An 18,497-nucleotide genomic window follows, 5' to 3' on the forward strand; every position below is an offset into this window, starting at 1 on the left:
CAGAGTGAATAAAGCTGGAAGGAAGTTAGGTAGAGGAGGATGTGAAGTAATACATGGTGATGTGTTACCTTGCTGGCCCCGCCTTGAAAATGAGCCAGAAGAGACACAGCAGCTTTGTCAGCAGGTACACTCACTCAGTCTTGCCTGTCTCCAGACACACTGGAGAAACCATCCTCGCATCCTCGGAAGGAAGGAGAAAAGGGAATTTAAGTATTGTGCTTACTCAGTCCATTGGTTTCAGCTGGCAAAAGTTACTCCATGGGGAGTGACCCCCCCATACTCCCAGCATGCATTACCCAGGCCCTAGCAGCCACTGAGAAGTCAGCTCCTGCATTGTTCAGAAGTGGCAGGAGAAGCCAGAGATTCCAGAAATGCAACTGGGGAGCCACGAGCAGAGCAAATGATTATAGGTACAGAAAACAAACAAGGCAAAGGAAATCTGAGGAAGTACATGAAATATATCCATTACACAAGACAGAAGCACCTGAAGATAGAAATCAATATCTAGGAGTTCAATAGTAAAACTGCAATAAAAATCAGTATCACTGGGTAATATATGATTGGGTGAATTTAGAAAAGGGGCATCACTGGTGGTGGGAAGTGCATTAAATTGTACATAAAAGTGCACTCTGGAAGAAGTGAATTTTTTTTTTTTTTGAGATGGAGTCGTGCTCTGTCAACCCAGGCTGGAGTGCAGTGGTGTGATCTGGGCTCACTGCAACCTCTGCCTCCCGGGTTCAAGCAATTCTCCTGCTTCAGCCTCCCGAGTAGCTGGGATTACAGGCAACTGCCACCACGCCCAGCTCATTTTTGTATTTTTAGTAGAGATGGAGCTTCACCATATTGGCCAGGCTGGTCTGAAACTCCTGACCTCGTGTTCTGCCTGCCTTTGCCTCCCAAAGTGCTGGGATTATAGGTGTGAGCCACCAAATTGATGTTTGAAGTAGGCACAGCCACAAAGTAACCCATTTAGGATGAACCGAGAAAGCAATGTCATGAAAGCAAAACATATGGATGACAGAGAATAAATCACAGTTGCATGTTTAAAAGAATAATGGGAGATTCCATGGGAAAAGCACGTTGTGGACATATTAGGAAGCCTGAAGGCTGGGTGCAGTGGCTCACTCCTGTAATCCCAGCACTTTGGAAGGCCAAAGTGGGTGGATCACCTGAGGTCAGGAGTTTGAGACCAGCATGGCCAACATGGTGAAACCCCATCTCTACTAAGAATACAAAAATTTGCCAGGCATGGTATTACAACGCACGTGGTATTACAAGGCACGCGCCTGTAATTGCAGCTACTTGGGAGGCTGAGGCATGAGAATCACTTGAACCCAGGAGGTGGAGGTTGCAGTGAGCTGAGATTACACCACCACAATCCAACCTGGGCGACAAAATGAGGAGCTGTCTCAAAAAAAACAAACAAACGAACAGAAAACGAGCCTGAAATTCCAAGCTAAGGGACTGATACTGTAGACAACTGGATGACAGTCCCAGGTTTCTTTTTTTTTTCTTTTTTTTGAGACAGGGTCTTGCTCTGTCACCCAGGCTGGAGTGCAGTGGTATGATCACCGCTCACTGCAGCCTTGACCCCCTGGGCTCAAGTGATCCTCCCACCTCCACCACCAGAGTAGCTGAAAATACAAGCGTGAGCCAGCACATCCAGTGATTTTTTTTTATCTTTTTGTAGAGACAGGTCTTACTATGTTGCCCAGGCTGGACCTGAACTCCTGGGCTCCAGTGATCTTCCCACCTTGGTCTTCCAAAGTGCTGAGATTACAGGTGTGAGCTATCACAGACAGTAACAGGCTTCTGAACCCACATTGAAATAAAAGCTCCCAAAGACTTCTACCAAGGACCCATGTCTCCTTGTTTTTCTCAACCTGAAAACCATTCCTCTACCCAGCCTGAATGCTCTCAGCAGTCTCAGAACAACTTAAAGTCTGCTTTCATGCACAGTGATTTTCTTTTCTCTTCCTTCACACCGATTGAATATTCCCTCAAAAAATACAGGTCTGGAGCTGGATATGGCGTTGCAAGCTCTAGACCCAGCTACTCCAGAGGCTGAGGCAAAAGAATCCCTGGAACTCTGGAGTTGTAATCCAGCCTGGACAAAACAGTGAGTCCCCAATTCTTTTATTTATTTATTTATTTGTATTTTTTGAGGTGGAATTTTGCTCTGTCCCCCAGGCTGGAGTGCAGTGGCACAATCTCGGCTCACTGCAGCCTCTGCCTCCCAGGTTTAGCGATTCTCCTGTCTCAATCTCCTGAGTAACTGGAATTGCAGGCGCTTGCCACAATGCCCAACTAATTTTTGTAGTTTTGGTAAGGACGGGGGTTTCACTATGTTGGCCAGGCTGGTCTTGAACTCCTGGTCTCAAGTGATCCGCCTGCCTCAGCCTCCCAAAGTGCTGGGAGTACAGGCATGAGCCACCGTGTCTGGCTTTTTTTTTTTTTTTTCAAAACGAGTCTCCCCTTTTTTTTTTTTTTTTTTGAGACTTGTCTCATTCTGTCCCCCAGGCTGGAGTGCATTGGGGTGATCTTGGCTCGGGGTGATCTTGGCTCATTGCAACCTCCGCCTCCTGGGTTCAAACGATGTAAAAGCCTAATTCTAAAACAAAACAGAAAAAACCTCGGGGCCCAGCACACCAACTCTAAAACAAATCATAAAAGCCTCAGGCCGGCCCAGCGTGGTTACTTACTTCAACATGCATAAAATGTGAAATTATATTCTTGTTAATCTCCTTTGTAGAATTTTGATTGTTGAAACTTAAAAAACTATATATTATCTAAATGATGGCCATGAACAACATCTAAGCTCTGGGACTGAGACAGCCTTGAGGTTTGTTGCCCAAGCCAAAGGGCCTCAGGCCCTTTCAGAAGGGAAGGCAATTCTAAAGCAACCTACTCCGGCTGCAGACTTTAAGTGTCTGGGCCATACAGAAGGAAGCGTAAGTGGGTGTTAAATTGTCCCAGGTTTCTGGATTCTCTGACCACAATATTTCTTGGAGATGCTTTTTAAAGAATTTTGGAAAGCGACCTAAGCGGCTTCGTTACAAATCAATGGAAACAAAAACGTACTCACAAGGGTACTGAGGTAAGTATTACTGTTCGGCTTTTTAAAATTTTTTTAAAAGTTTTTTGAGAGGAAGTCTCGCTCTGTCACCCAGGCTGGAGTGAGTGGCGCGATCTCGGCTCACTGCAAGCTCCGCCTCCCGGGTTCCCGCCATTCTCCTGCCTCAGCCTCCCGAGTAGCTGGGACTACAGGCGCCCGCCACCTCGCCCGGCTATTTTATTTTGTGTGTGTGTGTGTGTATATATATGTGTGTGTGTGTGTATTTTATTTTGTGTGTGTGTATATATTTTTTTTAAGTAGAGACGGTGTTTCACCCTGTGAGCCAGGATGGTCTCGATCTCCTCACCTTGTGATCCGCCCGCCTCAGCCTCCCAAAGTGCTGGGATTACAGGCGTGACCCACCGCGCCCAGCCTTTTTTTTTTAAGCCAGAGTCTCGCTGTCGCCCAGGCTGGAGTGCAGTGGCGCGATCTCGGCTCAGTGCAACCTCCGCCTCCTGGGTTTAAGCGATTCTTCTGCCTCAGCCTCCCAGGTAACCTGGACTACAGGCGCGCACCACCAGGCCCGGCTGATTTTGTATTTTTAGTAGAGACGGGGTTTGGCCATGTTGGCCAGGCTGGTCTCAAACTCCCGACCTCAGGTGATCCGCCCGCCTCGGCCTCCCAAAGTGCTGGGATTACAGGCGTGAGCCACCGCGCCCGGCCGTGTTTGGCTGTTGAATTTGTTTTGCAGTTTCCCTTTTTCTACCCAGAAACCAAGAAACCCGGGGTGTCTGAGGCCTGGCAGAAATCTCCGGGGAAAGTCAGGCTCCACCCAGGCTGCACCAGCAGGAGCGGCGGCGCCGGGGATGGGCCTCTCCGGCTGGGAGCGCGGGCGGGGCGCAGACGCCGGAAGTCCCGCCCCGGGAGCGTCCGCCCTTGGGCGGGTTTCTGGGTGGGAAGCGCGGTTTTGGCGGGCGGTTGTGACGTTGCTGGCGCTTGCCCGGTGGCTGCTGCGCCGCCGCAACGAATAGGGCTTCTGGCTGCGCAAGAGGGACCCGGGCGCGGAGCTCTGGGAAACTGCGCCGGGCGCCGGGAAGCTGAACCCTGGAGTCGCGCGCCGCCCCCGCAGCAGCGCCAAAGCGGAAGTTCTGCAGCAGCCGGAGCTCGGGGTTCTTCCCGGAGCCGCGTCCCGGGGCCGGGCTGCCCAGAGCTGAGCGGAGCATCGTCTCCGGATGAGGGGAGGAGGGGACTTGGCACGCTCCCCTCGCTGCACCGGGAGCCGCAGCCGCAGGGTTCACGCCGCGGAGCAGCCCGGCTCCTCCGACGAAAGCCTGCAGTCGTTTGCTTGCTGGACGTTTGCCTTAAAAATGGACAAAGACGCCGCCCTCCGGGGCGTTCCTGTTTGCCTGACCCTGAGAGCGCCTTTTTGCTTCGAGACGGGTTGGATGCCCCTGTTCTCCGAATTCTGATACGCTTCTGGGCACAATATTGAAACACAAAACTGTGCTTTTGCTCTCTCTGTGGTTGGCCGAAAATAGGATTGTTTTTCGCGCAGGTGTCGTCGTTTAGTCGACTTTATTAACGTGTAAAAATGGCTCTACCCAAAGGCGCCGTCCCCTCGCGGTCCGAGTGCCAGTGCGGGATCTGCATGGACATCCTCGTGGAGCCCGTGACCCTGCCGTGCAGCCACACGCTGTGCAGACCGTGCTTCCAGGCGACCGTGGAGAAGGCGAGTCTGTGCTGCCCCTTCTGTCGCCGCCGCGTGTCTTCGTGGGCTCGGTACCACACCCGAAGGAATTCTCTCGTCAACGTGGACCTGTGGAAGGTCATTCAGAAACACTATCCCCGGGAGTGCAAGCTCAGAGCGTCGGGGCAGGAGTCCGAGGAAGTGGGTGAGTAAACCCCGGCCTGATTATTGGCCGAAAGCCGCAAATCTTTGAAAAGGTGAATCATCGCTTCTCCAGTTAAAAAGTACAAACAAACCAAAAAGCCCCACTGGTGTTTGTCTAAATAGTTCTCAGAGGTTTGGGGGTTTATGGGTCCCCAAATGTCGATGGATTGTAAAGTCAAGGACAAGATTTTGTCCCTTGTCACGATGCCCGCGCTGTGTTCGATGGGTGTTTGTTGTTTTAAAAATTAAAGAATTGCCCGTCTAGAGCCTTCTTTTTTTTTTTTTTTTTTTTTTTTTGAGACAGGGTCTCGCTCTCGCCCAGGCTGCAGGGCAGTGGCGCGATCTCGGCTCACTGCAGCCTCCGCCTCCCGGGCTCAAGCGACTCTCCTGCCCCAGCCTGCCGAGTAGCTGGGACTACAGGCGCGCACCATCGCGCCCGGAATTTTTGTATTTTCGCGGAGACGGGTTTTCACCATGTTGGTCAGGCTGGTCTCGAACTCCTGACCTCCGGTGATCCGCCCGCCTCAGCCTCCCAAAGCGCTGGGATTACAGGAGTGAGCCACCGCGCCCGGCCTCTGATTTACTTATCTGTACATCTCCATTCACGTAATTCTTTATTCTCCTAGTCATGCAACGAGCCGATCGTGACCAGCCTGGCCAACACGGAGAAACCCCGTCTCTACTAAAAATACAAAAATTAGCCGGGCGTGGTGGCGGCGCCTGTAGTCCCAGCTTCTCGGGAGGCTGAGGCAGGAGAATGGCGTGAACCCGGGAGGCAGAGGTTGCAGTGAGCCGAGATCGCGCCACTCACTCCAGCCTGGGCGTCAGAGCGAGACTTCGTCTCCAAAAAAAAAAATCATGCAACAAGTCTAAAATCGCTTTTTTATCACTAACCCCTACACCTGGTGGACTCAGGAGCCCCAGACTGAACCCTTGACTCTTTCCTCCGCTAGTGTGAGCAATAAGCCGTGCAGTGGTTCCTGTCTGTGCGCTCTCGTCTACGGGTCTTTTTTTTTTTTTTTTTAATTTTTTTGGTCACAGTTATATGTGTACCTGCCTTTTAAACGTTTATGTATTTTATTGTGGTAAAAAACCAAAATGCCATTTTAACCATTTTTAAACAATAGTTTAAGAAAAACAGCTTTATTGAAATACTCACATACCGAACAGTTCACCTACTAAACGTGTGCGGTTTGGCCGGGTGCACTGGCTCACAGCTGTAATCCTAGCGCTTTGGGAGGCGGAGGTGGGAGGATCGCTTGAACCGAGGAGTTGAGACCAGTCTGGGTAACATAAATTCAATAAAATTTTTAAAAGTGCAATTTAATGGTTTTTGATATGTTGCATTATTAATTTTTAAAATACTGTCCAAAATATATATAACAAACTGACATTTTAACCATTTTTAAGTACAATTCAATAGAATTAATTACATTCACAATGTAATCATCACCACTGTTTCCAAAACTTTTTCATCACCCCAGATAAACTCTAATCGTGAAGCACTGACTACCCATTTCACCTTTCCCCCTAGCCCCTGGCACCTTCTATTCCACTTTCTGTCTCTGAATCTGGCAATTCTAGGTATTTCATATAAGAGACTTATACAATATAGGATCTTGTGTGTCTAGCTTATTTCTCTTAGCGTGTTTCTGAGGTTCATGCACAGTGTGGCATGGATCAGTACTTCATTTTTCGGGCTGAATAATAATTTGTTTTATGGATATACTTGTTACATTTTGTTTATCCATTGGATGGACGTTGGTTTTTTTCACCTTTTCGTTATTTGAATACTGGCAATACGGACATCTGTGTACAAATATTTGTTTGAATACCTATTTTCAGTTCTTTTGTCTACATATCTAAGAGCGGAATTGCTGGATCCTATGGTAATTCTATGTTTAGCTTTTTGAGGAACTGCCACATTTGTTTTCTACAGTGGCTGTACCATTTTACATTTCCATTAGCAGAGTATGAAGTTTCCAATTTCTTCACTCCCTCACCAACACTTGTTATTTTCCGTGCCATCCTAGTACATGTGAACTGGTATCTTAACTCTGTGTTTTAAAAAATGGTGGTAAAATATAACCAGACTACCATTTTAACCACTTAAAAATGCTTTTATTTTTGACTGGAAAGAAAGGAGGAAAATTTTAACCATTTGTAATGGTATGGTTCAGTGGCATCAACTCCATTCACACTGCTGTGCATCCGTCACCACCGTCCCATCACCAGAACTTTTTTTTTTTTTTTTTTTTTTTTGAGACGGAGTCTTGCTGTGTCGCCCAGGCTGGAGTGCAGTGGCCGGATCTCAGCTCACTGCAAGCTCCGCCTCCCGGGTTTACGCCATTCTCCTGCCTCAGCCTCCCGAGTAGCTGGGACTACAGGCGCCTGCCACCTCGCGCGGCTAGTTTTTTGTATTTTTTAGTAGAGACGGGGTTTCACCGTGTTAGCCAGGATGGTCTCGATCTCCTGACCTCATGATCCGCCCGTCTCGGCCTCCCAGAGTGCTGGGATTACAGGCTTGAGCCACCGCTCCCGGCCTCCAGAACTTTTTAATCCTCCCAAACTGAATTTCCATACCCATTAAGCTCACTGTTCCTCCCTCCCCCTATCCCTGGCAACCACCGTTCTCCTTTCCATTTCTGTGAACCCACCTGCTCTAGGTACCTCCTATAAGTGGAATTTTCATAGGTATTTGTCCTTTTGTGTCTGGCCTGTTTTACCTAGCATAATGTTTTCTAGGTTCATCCATATCGCATGTGACAGGATTCCCTTCCTTTTGAGGCTGAATAGTATTCCAGTGTATGTATAAGCTACGTTAAAAGAAACCTATTCGGGCCGGGCGCGGTGGCTCAAGCCTGTAATCCCAGCACTTTGGGAGGCCGAGACGGGCGGATCACGAGGTCAGGAGATCGAGACCATCCTGGCTAACACGGTGAAACCCCGTCTCTACTGAAAAATACAAAAAAAACTTAGCCGGGCGAGGTGGCGGGCGCCTGTAGTCCCAGCGACTCGGGAGGCGAAGCGCCTCCCTATCAAAAAAAAAAAAAAAAGAAATAATGCTGGTGTGAACTTGGGTGTACAAATGTCTGTTCAGGGGCCTGTTTTCTATTCTTTTGGGTGTATACCTCGAAGTGGAATTTCTAGATCATATTGTAATTCTATGTGTAATTGGTTTTGGAAACCACCATACTGTTTTCCACAGTGACTGTGCCGTTTTACATTCCCACCAACAGTGCATGGGTGTCCAGTTTCTCTGCACCCTTGCCAACACTTGCTATTTTCTGGGTTTTGATAGTAGCCATCCTAATGGGTATGAGACACTATCCCATTGTAGTTTTTATTTGCATGTCCCCAATGACTAAGGATGGCGAGCATCTTTGCATGCATTTATTGGCCATTTGTATATCATCTTTGGAGAAATATGAAATATCTATTCAAATCCTTTGCTCATTCATTCTTTTTGTTTCTGTTTTTCTCCCAAAACCTAGAAAAAGCCACAACTTCGCCTGTCATTTAATCAGGTTGTTTTTTTGAGTTGTGGGCGTTCTCCTGCCTCAGCCTTCCGAGTAGCTGGAATTACAGGCATGTGCCACCATGGCCAGCTAATTTTTGTATTGTTAGTAGAGACGGGGTTTTACTGTGTTGGTCAGGATGGTCTCAGTCTCTTGACCTCGTGAGCCGCCTGCCTCGGCCTCCAAAAGTGCTGGGATTACAAGTGTGAGCCACCGCGTCCGGCCTGTTTTAGTTTTTATCCACCATAGATGAGTGTTTTCTGTTCTGGAACTTCGTATAAATGGAATTCTTTTTATTTCCTAGGGCTCCTGTAACAAAGTACCACAAACTTAGCAGTTTATTCTCTTTCAGTTCTGAAGACTAGAACTCCAAACCCAAGATGCCAGCAGGGAGCAGGGACGTGTACATTGAAGGCTCTGGGAGAGAATCTGTTCCGTGCCTTTCTCCTTAGCTTCCAGTGTGGCTGCAATCCATGGTGTTCCTGGTTTGCAGCTGAGTCACTCCGGTCTCTGCCTCCACTAGCACATGGAGCTTCCCAGTGTGTCTGTCTTTACATGGCCATCTCCTCTGTGTGTCTCTGTTTTCTTACTGGGATACTAGTTATATTGGATTAAAGGCCCTCTACTCTTTGTATGAACTCCCATTATATCTGCAACAACCTGTTTCCAATAAGAGCACATTCTTAGTTACTGGGAGTTAGGACTTCTTTTTGGGAGTTATTCATCATAAGGTTCAATTTTTTTTTTTTTTTCTTAGACATACTCTCGCTTCAATCACCCAGTCTGGAATGCAGTGATAGGATCTTGGCTCACTGCAACTTCCGTCTCCTGGGTTCAGGTGATTCTCCTGCCTCAGCCTCCTGAGTAGCTGGGATTACAGGCACGCACCACCATGCCCAGCTAATTTTTGTATTTTTAGTAGAGATGAGATTTCATCATGTTGCCCAGGCTGGGTTCAAACTCCTGACCTCAGGTGATCCGCCCTCTTCGGCCTCCCAAAGTGCTGGGATTACAGGTGTGAGCCACCGCACCCGGCCTAGGTAGTCGTTTTTTAAGTATTATTCCGCTGTTGACGATGCTGTGTATTATTGGCCATTCTCCACTGATAGTGCCTCAGTTGCTTGCAGTTTTGGATATTATGAATAAAGTTGCTGAGAAGATTCTTGTACAAGTTTTTTTGTGAGTATGTGTGGCCTGATGTTTTCAGGGTTTTTTTCGGTAAATACTGAGGAGCTGGAATTACGCAGCGTAGAGCAGGTACACATTTGGTTTTCTACCAACTACCAGCCAGGCACAGTGGCTCACGCCTGTAATCCCAGCACTTTGGGAGGCCAAGGCAGGTGGATCACAAGGTCAGGAGTTCAAGACCAGCCTGGCCAAGATGCTGAAACCCCATCTCTACTCAAAATACAAAAATTAGTTGGGCATGGTGGTAGGCACCTGTAATACCAGCTACTCAGGAGGCTGAGGCAGAGAATTGCTTGAACCCAGGAGGTGGAGGTTGCAGTGAGCCGAGATCGCGCCACTGCACTCCAGCCTTGGTGACAGAACGAGACTCCATCTCAAAAAAAAAAAAAAGAAGAAGAAACTACCAGATCGTTTTTGAAAGTGGTTGTGTCATTTTGTAATCCCACCAAGAGCATACAAGTTCTGGTTTCTGTACATCTTACCAACTTTTTATGTTATCTGTCTTTTAAAATTTAACCATTCCAGTTGTTTTTTATTATTGATAGTAGTATCCTGTTTTAATTTCAATTTCCAGGTGACTAATGATAGTGTTCTTTTTCATGTGCTTATTGGCAGTTTTGCTCTCTTCTATTGTAAAGTGTCTGTTTAATTCTTTTGCCCCTAAATTGTTTATATTATTCAGTCGCAGACATTCTTTATATATTTTGAATACTGGTACTTTGCCAGGTATTCTTAATTGTTTTGATGAGCTGAAATTCTTTTTTTTTTTTTTTTTTTTTTGAGATGGAGTCTTGCTCTGTCACCCAGGCTGGAGAGCAGTGGCCGGATCTCAGCTCACTGCAAGCTCCGCCTCCCGGGTTTACGCCATTCTCCTGCCTCAGCCTCCCGAGTAGCCGGGACTACAGGTGCCCGCCGCCTCGCCCGGCTAGTTTTTTGTATTTTTTAGTAGAGACGGGGTTTCACCATGTTAGCCAGGATGGTCTCGATCTCCTGACCTCGTGATCCACCCGTCTCGGCCTCCCAAAGTGCTGGGATTACAGGCTTGAGCCACCGCGCCCGGCCATATGATGAGCTGAAATTCTTAATTTTCATGAAGTCTCCTAAACTTTTCCTTTTATAGTTTACTGCATTTTATGGCCTAAGAAACCTTTTGCTACCCTCAGGCTAAGATATTGCTATGGTTTTTTCCTAAAAGATTTATAGTTTTACCTTTTTTATTTTTTATTTTTTTGAGACAGAATTTTGTTGTGTCGCCCAGGCTGGAGCACAGTGGTGCTATCTTGGCTCACTGCAACCTCCACCTCCCGGGTTTAAGCGATTCTCTTCCCTCAGCCTCCCGAGTAGCTGGGACTACAGGCATGCATCACCATGCCAGGCCAATTTTTGTATTTTTAGTAGAGATGGGGTTTCGCCATGTTGACCAGGGTGGTCTTGAAGTCCTGACCTCATGATCCGCCCGCCTCAGCCTCCCAAAGTGCTGGGATTACAGGTGTGAGCCACTACGCCCGGCCAGTTTTAGCTTTTATGTTTAGGTCTTTGATCCATTTCATATTAACTTTGAATATTGTGTAAGAGGAGGTTGAGGTTAACTTTTTCCCATATGGGTATCAGTTATTCCTGTACCTTTTGTTGAAAAGACTTTTTAAAAAAAATAATGTGGGTCTATTCTGTTTCATTGATCTGTTGATTGTAATATTAGTGTCACACTGTCTTGATTACTGTGAATTTAGAGTAAATCTTTTTTTTTTCTTTTTGAGACAGAACCTTGCTCTGTCACCTAGGCTGGAGTGCAGTGGCGTGATCTCAGCTCACTGCATCCTCTGCCTCCCAGGTTCAAGTAGTTCTCCTTCCTCAGCCTCCTGAGTAGCTGCGAATATAGGCATGTACCACCATGCCCGGCTGATTTTTGTATTTTTGATAGAGACAGGAGTTTCACCACATTGGCCAGGCTGGTCTCGAACTCTTGACCTCAGATGATCTGCCCACCTCGACCTCCCATTACAGGCGTGAGCCATTGTGCCCTTCCTCTGTATATTTATTCTTTGTAGAGATGGGGTTTTGCTATGGTGCCCAGGCTGGTCTTGAACAGCTCGCCTTAAGCAGTCCTCCCGTCTCAGCCTCCTAAAGTGCTGGAATTACAGGCCTGAGCCACCTATTTAAATTTTTAAATCAACTTACCAGTTTCTACTAACAGCCTGTTAGGAGTTTGCTTAGGGTTGCACTGAACTTAATAGAACAATTTGGGGAGAATTGACATCCAAACAATAGAGTCCTTGTATCCATGAAAATAGTGTATTTCTCCGTTTGTGTAGGTCACCTTCAATTTTTTTCAGTAATGAAGTTACAATAAGGTCATTAGAATGGGCCCTAATCCATTATGACTGGTTTCCTTATAAAAAGGAGAAATTTGGACACAGAGACAGACACGCACAGAGGGAAGATGATGTAAAGACACAGAGCACCACGCGAGGCTGGAGGACTGGAGTGATGTGTTTACAAGCCAAGGAACGTCTGAGGTTATCAGCACACCGTCAGAAGCGAGGAAGAGGCAAGGAAGGATCCCCTACAAGTTTCAAAAGTGTCTTGGCCCTGCTGACACCTTTATTTTGGACTTCTAGCCAGAACTGTGAGACAATAAATTTCTGTATTTTCAAGTCACTCAATTTGTGGTACTTTTCTATGGCAGCCCTAAGAAACTAATGTTTATCCCTGATTATATTACGACTTTTGTAACTGTTTTAAGTAAAATTTTTTAAATGTTCAGTATTGTTCATTGATAATTTATAAAATTAACTTTGTTAACACATAACACGTAAAGTGAATCTACTCATTTACTTTATGTATTCTTAATTTATAGAAGGAAGGTTGTAAGAAAGCACATATATGGAATAGCTTTGAAAAATGAAGTATTTGAAAGTGAATTAGTGTGATGGAGACAGGTGTGTTTTACATTTGGATTTCTCAAAAAAGAATCCTATAGTAGGGAAGAATCAGCCTTAGAATGTCTAAATTTCCTTTCTGTTTGCGACTATCATTGTAAAAACTGCAGGCAAGAATCACAAATGGATGCCAAAACCCCTCCTTGAAAGTTTGATGGAGAACTGAAGACTCATATAGTCTGAAAATATCACCTTACAGATTGCTTATTAATTACAAAGGGTAAAGGATACAGTTGAGAAGCCTGTTATCACGGTAATGGAGTGATCACGGTTAACATTATCCATGGTACAGACAAACATTGCGGCCTCTTGATAGGATGAGCGCAAGGCATAGCCTGAATCTCATTGTGAGAAAACAAAAATCCAAGTTGCAATTCTACAAAACGTAGTTGTTAGTACCTCAAAAATGTCTATCATGGAGGCAAAGCCTTAGGAATCATTCTAGTTTAAAGGGAGGTTAAAAGACAATGACAGCTAAATGCAGTGCATGACCCTGGATTAGAACATGGATTAAGACAAAGGTTGCTATTAAAGACATTATGGGGATAGTAGGTGAAATGTTTATCATTGATATGATAGGTAATATATCATTGTTAATTTTGTTGAACTTGATCATTGTATATCAAGATCAGGAGATAAGGACAGCATCTCTTATAAGGACAGCATCTCTTATGAGGTGTACACTTAAGGATTTGGTGAAGTGATCATGCAACTTTCAGATGGTTCAGAAAATACACACACACGAAAGACAATGTGGCAATTTAAAAACTTCATGAATCTAAATGCAGGTTAAATGGGGGTTTATCATACTATTTTTGCAATTTCTGTAGATTTGAAAATTTTCAAAATAAATACTGAGGCAGAAAGTGCAAATTTGTGTTATTTTATTTTCGAGACAGGGTCTCACTCAGTTGCCTAGGCTGGAATGCTGAGGAGCGAACTCGGCTCACTGTACCCTCCACCTCCTGGGCTCAAGCAATCCTCTCACCTCAGCCTCCTGAGTAGCAGGGACCACAGGCACACACCACTATGCCAGGCTAATTTTATTTATTTTTTTGTAGAGATAGGGTCTCACTATGTTACCCAGGCTGGTCTTGAACTCTTGAGCTCAGGAGTTCATCCTCCTGCAGGAGTTTCACCGCGTTGGCCAGGCTGGTCTCAAACTCTTGACCTCAGATGATCCACCTGCCTCGACCTCCCAAAGTGCTGGGATTACAGGCGTGAGCCATCGTACCCGTCCTTCATATATTTATTCTGTGTAGAGACGGGGCGTAGAGGCGGGCGGATCATCTGAGGTCAAGAGTTCAAGACCAGCCTGGCCAATGTGGTGAAACTCCTGCAGAAGTTCACACTCCTGCCTCATCCTCGCAGAATGCTGGGATCACAGGCGTGAGTCAGCACTTTGCCCCGATTGCCATTTATAGCCACACTACTTGGTGATGATCCAGCCACACTGATGTACATACTGCTTCACAAATCATATGCTTATTTTCCAGAGCAGTTTTGGGCTTTTTATTTTTTAACTATCTCTTTATGTTTTGCACCCTGTGCCCAGCCCAGGAATGCAGATTTAATTGGGAGAAGGGAACTGCCATTTACGTGGTGCTGCAAGCAGTCTAGTTCAGTGATGGGAGGACAGTTTTATGAACAGCTCAACTGTTCAAGTTAAGGTTTATTATTTATTTATTTTTATTTTTCATCCAGTATTATACATTCGGGTCTTTAACTAACTTGGATTTTTCCTTCAAAATAAAATAAAAAGCATGGGGACATATTTCCTTAAATGGGTCCCGGCTGCCTCGGAAGAACACTTGCTGTGAAGAAGCAAAAGATCGAGTGTAGTAGGAACGTTTAACTGAAGTGGGTTTCAACAGAAATTTTAGAGTTAACCAGAACTGAAGAGTGTCGAGAGTTGTCTCCAACAGATGGCAGAAATTGTCTAGTCACTTTGTATAAAACTGAGATATTCAAATTCCTCATAAAATAAGAATTGTTTAAGAAATAGCAAGCAGGCCAGTTGCAGGGGCTCACACCTGTAATCTCAGTACTTTGGGAGTTCAAAGCAGGCAAATTGCTTGAGCCTGGGAGTTTGAGACCAGCCTGGCCAATATGGCAAAACCCCTCTCTACAAAAAGTACAAGAATTAGCCGGGTGTGGTGGCGGCGCCTGCAGTCTCAGCTACATGGGAGGCTCAGGCAGTAGCATTGTTCGAGTCTGGGAGGTGGATGCTGCAAAGAGCTGAGATTGCGCCACTGCACTCCAGCCTGGGTGACAGAGTGAGACTCTTGTCTCAAAAAAAAAAAAAAAAAAAAAAAAGGGCCAGGCACAGTGGCTCACGCCTGTAATCCCAGCACTTTGGGAGGCCGTAGACGGGCAGATCACGAGGTCAGGAGATCGAGGCCATCCTGGCTAACACGGTGAAACCCCGTCTCTACTAAAAAATACAAAAAACTAGCCGGGCGTGGTGGCGGGCCCTGTAGTCCCAGCTACTCGGGAGGCTGAGGCAGGAGAATGGCGTAAACCCGGGAGGCAGAGCTTGCAGGGAGCCGAGATTGCCTCACTGCACTCCAGCCTGGGCGACAGAGCGAGATTCCATCTCAAAAAAAAAACAAATAGCAAATGCAAGACCGGGCGTGGTGGCTCAGGCCTGTAATCCCAGCACTTTGGAAGGCAGGTGGATCACATGAGGTCAGGAGTTCGAGACCAGCCTGGCCAATGTGGTAAAACCCCATCTCTACCAAAAATACAAAAAAATTAGCCAGGTGTGGTAGGACAGGCCTGTAATCCCAGCTACTCGGGAGGCTGAGGCAGGAGAATCGCTTGAACCTGGGAGGTGGAGGTTGCAGTTACCTGAGATCACGCCGTTGCACTCCAGCCTGGGCAACAAGAGCAAAACTCCGTCGACAAAGAAATAGTAAATGGACTGGGTGCAGTGGCTCACACCTGTTATGCCAGCACTTCAGGAGGCCAGGGCAGAAGAATTGCTTCAGCCCAGGAGTTGGAGGCTGCAGTGAGCTGTGATTGTGCCACTGAACTCCAGCCTGGGCAAGAGTGAGATCTTGTTTCCAAAAAAAAAGAAAAAGGTGAATGAAGACAATTTTAACTTGTGTCTGCAGTTGAGTGACTTACTGATTAATTTAGATTCAGTTTGTGTAGAAATAAATAAACTTTAAATATCTGTCACTCATAGTTTAACAAAAGTGCAGTTCTCCGCTTGCTGTAATTGGGCATCTTCTGTAAACTGCATGTGCCTTTCCTTTGCCTGTTGTGGTTTTTAATTGATCTGTGGAAGTTCTGGTTATATTCTGGACACTGATTCTCTGGTGATTTATGTATTTGCAAGTAACTTCTAGTTTGTTTTTAACTTCATGATGTCTTTCATCACATGGAAGTTTTAATTGTTTTGGAATTTACCTCATATGTTCTTCTTAGTCATTTATAGTTTGTTTTTTCCGTTAAAAACTTTTTAATCCACCTTGAATTTGAGTATTGTATGAGGTAGGCATCTTAACTCCCCCTGCCCTTGATTGCCACTTATAGCCACACTACTTGGTAATAATCCAGTAACACTGATGTATGTACTGTTTCACTAATCGTATGCTTATTTTCCAGAGCAATTTGGGGCTATGTATTTAATTTTTTTTTTTTTTTTTTTTTTTTTTGAGATTCAGTCTCACTCTGTCACCTAGGCTGGAGTGCAGTGGCATGATCTCGGCTCACTGCAACCTCCGCCTCTCGGGTTTAAGCTATTCTCCTGTCTCAGCCTCGTGAGTAGCTGGGATTACCAGCTACACAGCACATGGACTGGGCGCAGTGGCTCACACCTGTTACGTCAGTGCTTCAGGAGGCCAGGGCAGGACAACTGCTTCAGCCCAGGAGTTGGAGGCTGCAGTGGGCTATGTACCACCACGCCCAGCTAATTTTTGTATTTTTAGTAGAGATAGGTTTATTTGCCTTGTTGACCAGGCTGCTTTTGAACTCCTGACATCAAGTGATCCGCCTGCCTCCACTTCCCAAAGTGTTGAGATTAGAGGCGTAAGCCACGGCACCTGGCCCAGGCTTTTTGTTTTTTAACTCTTTATCAATAGCTGTGTCAGTACCACACATGCTTAGTTTAATTCTGCTTAATGATATGCTTTGCTTTTTAATATAATACATCTGCCTCCATTATTGTTTTCCTAAATTAGCTACTTAAAAAAAATTTTTTTTTTGGAACAAAGATAGGGTCTTGCTGTGTTGACCAGGCTGGTCTTGATATCCTGAGCTCAAGTGTTCCTCCTGCCTCAGCCTTCCAAAGTGCTGGGATTACAGGCATGAGCCACTGTGCCCAGCCTCTTAGCTACTATTTTATTGTATCTAATGTGTAAAGTGATTTACTTTTTTTCCGGTTTTATTGTAAAAGATATGTAACATAAAATCTGCCGTGTTAACCATTTTAAATGTACAGATGCGTGACATGAAGTACATTCACGTTTTTGTGCAGCTGTCACCACCATTCATCTCTGAACTTTCTCATCTTCCACACTGGAAACTGCCCATTAAACAATAATTCCCCATTCGCCCCTCCCCTAGCCGCTGGCAGCCTCCATTCTTTCTGCCTCTGCGGGTTTCATTACTCCTGGTATCTCGTACGAGGGGAACCGTACAGTATCTGGCCTGTGGTGTCTGGCTGTTTGGCACAGCATCGTGTCTCGAGGGTCCATCGAGTTCTAGCATGTGTCGATCCCGTTTCCTTTTTTGGCCGAATACTGCATTGTGTGTGTATCTATATTAATGGATGACTGTTATAAAAACCAAGTGTTGGCCGTCCTATGAAGCGGGATCTCTGTAGTTAGGATTCGTATTTCTCTAATGACTGTCGATGTTGAACATCTTTTCATGTGCTTATTGGTCATTTGTATATAATCTTTGGAGAAATGTCTGTGTAAGTCCTTTGCCCCCCGTCTTTTTTTTTTTTTTTTTTGTAAAGACCGGGTCTTACTACGTTGCCCAGGCTGAAGTGTACGGGCACAATCACAGCCCACTGCAGCCTCAAACTCCTGGGCTCAAGTGACTCTCCCACCTTGGCTTTGCAAGGTGCTGGGCTGATAGGCATAAGCCACCACACCTGGCCTTTTGCCCCCACAGCACCCCCGCCTTTTATTTATTTATTAAATTTTTGAGACCGGGTCTTGCTCTGTTGCCCAGGCTGGAGTGCCGTGGCACAGTCACAACTCACTGCAACCTCCGCCTCCCAGGTTCAAGCAATTCTTCTGTCTCAGCCTCCCGAGTAGTTGGGATTACAAGCGCCCGCCACCACTCCCGGCTAATTTTGTACTTTTTGGTAGAGACGGGGTTTCACCATGTTGGTCAGGCTGGTCTCTAACTCCTGACCTCAAGTGATCCACTTGACTTGGCCTCCCAAAGTGCCGTGATTACAGACATGAGCCACTGTGCCCGGTCTACCGTCAGTTGTTTTATTTGGGTGTTTTTTTTTTTTTGGAGATGGAATCTGCCTCTGTCACCCAGGCTGGAGTGCAGTGGCACAGTCTCAGCTCACTGCAACCTCCACCTCCCAGGTTCAAGCGATTCTTCTGCCTCAGCCTCCTGAGTAGCTGAGACTACAGGTGCGTGCCACCACACCTGGCTAATTTTTGTGTTCTTAGTAGAGACGGGGTTTTACCATATTGGCCAAGCAGGTCTCGAACCCCTGACCTCGTGATCCACCTGTCTCAACCTTCAGCCTCCCAAAGTGCTGGGATTACAGGCGTGAGGCACCGCTCCCAGCTTACCTTAATTTTTTAAATGAAAATAGTGTGACTCTGCAGTTTCCCTGAAAAAAGTCCAGAGTTTCATAGATTCTACTTTGAGGATTGCTGATCTAGGTCTCAGTTTAAGCCAGCTGAGTATCCGGCTTTTTAAGGAGC

The 18,497-nt window shown here is 46.1% G+C and overlaps 1 protein-coding gene across 1 annotated transcript in view; it reads left to right on the forward strand.

Moving 5' to 3' along the window:
- Positions 1-4,620: 4,620 nt before the first annotated feature.
- The window catches only part of RNF168 (ring finger protein 168), a 33,385-nt gene continuing 19,508 nt past the window's right edge, over positions 4,621-18,497 (forward strand). Inside the window, exon 1 of the mRNA XM_003895335.5 lies at positions 4,621-4,947. Within this exon, the coding sequence (XP_003895384.2) occupies positions 4,647-4,947 (301 nt within the window). The 5' untranslated portion in view covers positions 4,621-4,646. The remainder of the gene's footprint in view (positions 4,948-18,497) is intronic.

This window comes from Papio anubis, chromosome 2 (genome assembly GCF_008728515.1).
Source record: "Papio anubis isolate 15944 chromosome 2, Panubis1.0, whole genome shotgun sequence".
Lineage (NCBI taxonomy): Eukaryota > Metazoa > Chordata > Mammalia > Primates > Cercopithecidae > Papio > Papio anubis.